The 5,978-nt window shown below is 35.2% G+C and overlaps 1 protein-coding gene across 1 annotated transcript; it reads left to right on the forward strand.

The window, feature by feature from the left end:
* Positions 1 to 1,407: 1,407 nt before the first annotated feature.
* On the forward strand, positions 1,408 to 5,480 carry LOC118042705 (cytochrome P450 85A). The gene is given in 9 exon segments (XM_073405698.1): positions 1,408 to 2,417; positions 2,939 to 3,260; positions 3,362 to 3,511; positions 3,604 to 3,849; positions 3,957 to 4,043; positions 4,145 to 4,231; positions 4,796 to 4,924; positions 5,052 to 5,176; positions 5,269 to 5,480. Coding segments are annotated over 9 exon segments (1,425 nt in total). The 5' UTR covers positions 1,408 to 2,226; the 3' UTR covers positions 5,357 to 5,480.
* Positions 5,481 to 5,978: the final 498 nt, after the last annotated feature.

Here is a 5,978-nt window from a genome sequence, read left to right on the forward strand (position 1 = left end):
TTTTTGCATCTTTTAGAAGTGTTTTAAGGTGGATTTTTTTACCAAAAAAAACCATTCCACCTGTTTTTTCAGCAACCATAGTGGTGGTCGGAATCTTGGTTAATAACTCAACATCTAACACATTGTCTATTATATATTTTTTAAAAAATAAAAATTAAAAGTTATCCACCTCTTAAAAAGGAAAAAAAAATGTATGATGAAGGTTTTTAGTGTCAATGAGCTCTATTATATTATAAAAGTTTGATGGTGGTGATTTTATTCTAACAATCCTAAAAAAGGAGATCGAGCTTAGTCTAGAGATTTTTCATTTGGTTGATTTTTGTTTTTTAAGTGTTTTTGGTTATTATGTGGTTTGAATTTTTTTTTTTTTTTTACATGTTTTAGAGGTATTTTAAGGTGGATTTTTACCAAAAAAGCCCCTTCCACCTGTTTTTTCAGTAACCATAATAGTGGTCGGAATTTGGTCAATAACTCAACATCTAACACATTGTCTATTACATTTTTTTTTAAAAAATAAAAAATAAAAGGTGGCCACCCCTTTAAAGGGAGAAAAAAATGTATGGCCTAAGCACCGGGGCCTACCTCAATCCCAAGTGTTTAGGCTTCTTTATGGCTTAGGCACGTCGAGCCATTTAGACCTGCGTGTCTAACCTAGTTTTTTTTTAATTTATTATTTGATATTTAATTAATTTTAAATTGATCTTCATATTTTTTTATTATTTATTTAAATAAATAAATATTATTTAATCCAGTAAAGTCCATAACCCAGGTTATAGTTTTGACAAGTTATCCACGGTTGATCCAGGTAAATATAATATATCCCATCTTAATGTTTTAAAAAAATTATTATATTGAAATATTTTTTTTGTAAAATCAAATCATAATTTTACCAATAATCCCAATTGTCTTTGGATACTTGCGCTTAAATGTTATGTATATAGTCATTTGTTTTTTTCCCCAAACCTAGTTTGGATGTATTTAGGAAAGTGGTAACTGTTGTTTTTTTAAAATCTAGTTTGGATTGTATTTAGAAAAGTGGTAACTGTTGTTTTTTTAAAGTGTGTTTTGCTTAGAAATGCATCAAAATAATAATTTTTTTTTTATTTTTTAAAAAATATTTTTGATATTAGAACATCAAAATAATTTAAAAAGTATCAAAAATATATTAATTTTTTTAAAAAATAAAAATTAGATTAAATTTTTTTCAAAACTTTTTTTTCAAATGCAAAAGCATAGAGGCCTAGTCTTCTATTTGTCCTGTAGACCCCTAATGTTTTACCCGGCTAGATCTCTAACAACCATGTTCAAACTAATGCGTCTATAAAAGAATTTTTTTTATTTTTTTTAAATCGTACTCGGATAAAGAATAAATGGGCACCTTGAGCATCACAAATTTATTACAAGTCTGGTAGATGATGGTGTCCAAGTAAAGTCAACTGCACAGTTTGATGGTATTCATGGAATTACTGTTCACAGCTTCAGCCTGCTTCGAGGCGCAGTCTAAGGTTGAAACTTGCAGTTGGAATGGAACCACAAAAACTACAGAAAACAAACTTTCTCTCTCCCCACTTATTCACAAAACCAATGGCTTTTCTTTTTATGCAGTTTCCAAGAGCCTGTCCTCTAGTGGTTTTTGTAATTCCATTTTATGCAGATCTTGTTGACAGACATGTGAAGGGCAATGGCTTTTCTCTTGGGTCCAATGGGTGCATGTGGCTCTATATATTTCGCCCCTTTTAACTCAGTAGTTGCGTCCTTTCCTCTCTAGCAAGGCTAGTTTTTATAGTTTATACTTCTACCATATAAACCAATATATAGTGTGCCCCAATCATTTCTCGAAAACATCACCAGCCCATCATAAAGAATTCTCCCCGTCCACAAATTGTTGTATTTTTAAACTGAGCTTCTGATAATACAGACATTCATGCCTTGATTCTTGAGAGAATTGCGTTCCAAGTCTTTTTTGAGTCAAGTAGTTGGCTCAGTTAAAAGTTTTCGGTTAAAATATTGTTCTTCTTTTAATTTCCTGTGAAGTGCTTTTATTACCTGTGGTTATAGAGAGTAGGGTCCCTTTGCTAGTAGGGTCTTTGCATTTTGCATATAGTTTAAAGGCCTCTATATATGCGTGTGCATTCCTCCTGGCAAGCTCAAATTAGAGCATTTCGATAGCATTAGCAGCTCTTTCCGAGGTGGGCTTGGAGCTGTTCTTCTTCCTTGGAAGCATCAATGGCAGTTCTCTTGATGGTTCTTGTGGCGGTTCTCTTTTTGTTCTGTATCTCCTCTGCTTTGCTGAGGTTGAACGAGGTGAGATATAGGAAGAAAGGGTTGCCTCCAGGTACTATGGGATGGCCGGTCTTTGGAGAGACCACTGAGTTCCTAAAGCAAGGTCCAAACTTCATGAAGAATCAGAGAGCAAGGTGATTGTTTGCATGAATCTTAATTCATTATGTTGATGTTGTTACTGCGTGTTTTTCTCTGCTTGTGTTCTAGCCAGTATTGTTTCTGATGCATGCCCGCAGATTGGAAGGAGTTGTGTTCCTAGCTCTTGTTCATTCCGTGTGTCAACTGTTGATATATTACTTTCAAGTGAATTCTTGGTTTAAGCTTTTCACCTCATTTATTTTGTATCCCTGCTTATTTTCTTGTTTATGGTTAGCTGACAATTGCTTCTAAAGTCATCTTTCTTTTTTTCTCTTTCCATTTCAATCAAAAACAAAAGAAAAAGGACTTGTACCTTCTTTTTCCTTTTGGGTGAGGATTGGTCCCTGCTAACCCACAAAAGATACCCATACAGCTAAGGCCAATCTCTTAATGAAGTTATGGCTGTTAGTTAGAACAGTTGTGTGTGGGTTTTCTTGTAAATTTAACTCAAACGTAACATTCTTGATAAACGGATAGCTTATATCAGCAGGTGACCCTCGTCTCTTTAAAATTGCAGGTATGGGAGTATTTTCAAATCCCACATTCTGGGGTGTCCTACCATTGTTTCCATGGATCCAGAGCTCAATCGATACATCCTCATGAACGAGGGCAAGGGCCTTGTTCCTGGTTACCCTCAGTCCATGCTTGATATCTTAGGCAACCGCAACATTGCAGCAGTTCATGGCTCCACTCACAAGTACATGAGAGGGGCATTATTATCCCTCATTAGCCCCACCATGATCAGACAACAACTTTTGCCAACAATCGATGAGTTCATGAGAAACCACCTCAGTTGCTGGGATTCCAAAATTATTGACATTCAACAAATGACTAAGGAGGTACCTACCACCATGCCATACATCAGAATTTAATGAAGCTCTTCAACTTAAGTTTCCCTGGATTGATAATAATGTACTTTCTGCACCATTATTTTATGCAGATGGCACTTCTCTCTGCACTTAAGCAAATTGCTGGCTCTGATTCTTGCTCAATATCTCAAGCATTCATGCCTGAGTTTTTCAGGCTCGTTTTAGGCACTTTGTCATTGCCAATTGACCTTCCTGGCACAAATTATCGACAGGGAGTCCAGGTAATTGATTTTCTAAAAACATAGAACATTTCCATTTCTAGTTTTTAGTCGAGTCTTTTTCATCACTGTGTCTGTTTCACTATGTCATGCAGGCAAGAAAAAATATTGTAAGCATGTTAAGGCAGCTAATAGACGGGAGGAGGGCATCGAAATTATACCACCAGGACATGCTTGGTCGACTTATGAGAACTGAAGAAAACAGATTTAAACTAACAGATGAAGAGATAATCGATCAGATAATCACAATTTTGTACTCTGGCTACGAAACGGTTTCGACTACTTCAATGATGGCAGTCAAGTATCTGCATGATCACCCAAGAGTTCTTCAGGAGCTAAGAGTAAGTCTAGACAATAAACAAAATGATGAAACACTTAACGGTTTCAAGTGTTTGTACATTTTTGTAACATTCCTGTGTTCTTGACTGAATGCTTCTTCTCTGTGTAGAAAGAGCATTTGGCAATTAGAGAAAAGAAAAGGCCTGAGGATCCAATCGATTTAAATGACCTTAAATCGATGCGTTTTACTCGTGCCGTGAGTGAAAAATTTTACTTCTCGATTATCTCTACTGCCTTTATTTTGCTGATAAGTTGCTGAGCTTAATTTGATCATTTATTCTGTTTCATCTCATGCAGGTGATTTTTGAGACCTCAAGATTGGCTACAATAGTAAATGGGGTTTTGAGGAAAGAACTACTAAAAGAAATGGAACTAAAATAGTGAGTGTTATTTATTTTATTTTTAACTTTTTATATATATAGAATAATGTTTCCTTCAGCTATAAATTAAGCAAGTGGTGTCGAGTTTCTGACAGAATCTCAAAGAATTAGTCTTTAGTTTAGATACCCTGAAGAACCCAAAAAAAAAAGTAAACTCTATTGTTTTTAAGGGCTCAAGAAGCTGTTTTGCAGCTAGCAGCAGCTGTGCTTTTAGATCTTTGTCAAGAAAAAAGATAATCATGAGAATAAGATCATCTCCCTTTGTGGGCCTTACAACTCTTATGATTTACATGGAATACCTACCAATCCAGCTAGGCGATTCTCTTGGTGACCCAAAATCATGTTTAAATTAATTTTGACAAGAAAGGGAGCTTTTTGCTGAAAGGAATTCTTTTATCTGGTAAAATATGTGAAGCTAAATCAATCTTTAACTGATGGGTTTTCTTTTCCTTTTTCTTTTCTTTATGCTGGTGGGCTTCCTTTAATGTTCATCAAGAAAGAAACATAAGGTTCTAAATTTGCTATTTGCTTATCATGCTTAATGTGGATTATTTATGGCTAATAATAGCTTTACTCTCCGTTGTTTTCAGGATTTGTGATTCCAAAAGGATGGAGAATCTACGTTTACACAAGGGAGATAAACTATGATCCATATTTATATCCTGACCCATTCTCCTTTAACCCATGGAGATGGCTGGTGAGTGATTATTAAATTATCATTTTTTTTTGTTTATTTTTCCTTCCCGTACCTGTTTCTGAAACTAAAATAAAAAATCAACAGTTTCCTTGAAGGGACTAAACTAATCTGTGTTTGGTAAGTGCAGGACAAAAGTTTGGAGTCTCAAAACTATCTCTTCATTTTTGGAGGAGGTACCAGGCAGTGTCCAGGGAAGGAGCTAGGAATAGCTGAGATTTCAACTTTCCTTCATTATTTTGTAACTAGATACAGGTAACTACAGAAACCCACAAATAAAAATCTATCCTTGAGCAACAAAACTGATGTTAATTTGCTGATCTGGCTGCCCTGTTGCTTACCTGCAGATGGGAAGAGGTTGGAGGAGACTCATTAATGAAATTTCCAAGAGTTGAAGCACCAAAGGGGCTACACATTAGGGTCTCATCTCACTAACTAGTAATAACCTATGCATGTACAGAAGAGAGAGAGAGAGAGAGATAGCATATCAGAACTGATAATGATGTTCTAACATGTTAGAAAGTGAATGACATCGAGCTAGTTTTTCCATTTTTGGCTATATTGTTATCGTGTTCATTTTCCATTTCCATTTCCTTTTTCTCCCTTCCCGTCTTCAATCATGTGATGGGATACAAATCATAGAGCTAATCAAGCAATGCCATCATGTTTTCTCAAGAAATAAACAAAAACACATTGCCGCTAAATGACACTATCCAACTATAAAGTTAGATGCTGTATATATTACTGTTGATTCTGAGAAATAAATGGAAGAACACGAGTATATTATTGTCCAGTTAAGATGAGGTAACAAGCTTTTTACAGAAGACCGATATTTCAGATAACATGGCATCTAGCGATTATGGGCTAAAACGATCAAAATTCTAGGGGTGCTTGATGGGCTTAGGAAACATCTTGAGCTGATTAGCCATGTTGATACCGCTGGGAGCTTTTCCTATTTGCTTCACAGATGAATTAAAATCTTTCTAGTGTTGAAATGCTTCTTTTCTTGTACAAGACGGAATAAGAATTAATGTTCTAAGTCTTTATTGGACAAAGA

Source organism: Populus alba, chromosome 17, assembly GCF_005239225.2.
Source record: "Populus alba chromosome 17, ASM523922v2, whole genome shotgun sequence".
NCBI lineage: Eukaryota > Viridiplantae > Streptophyta > Magnoliopsida > Malpighiales > Salicaceae > Populus > Populus alba.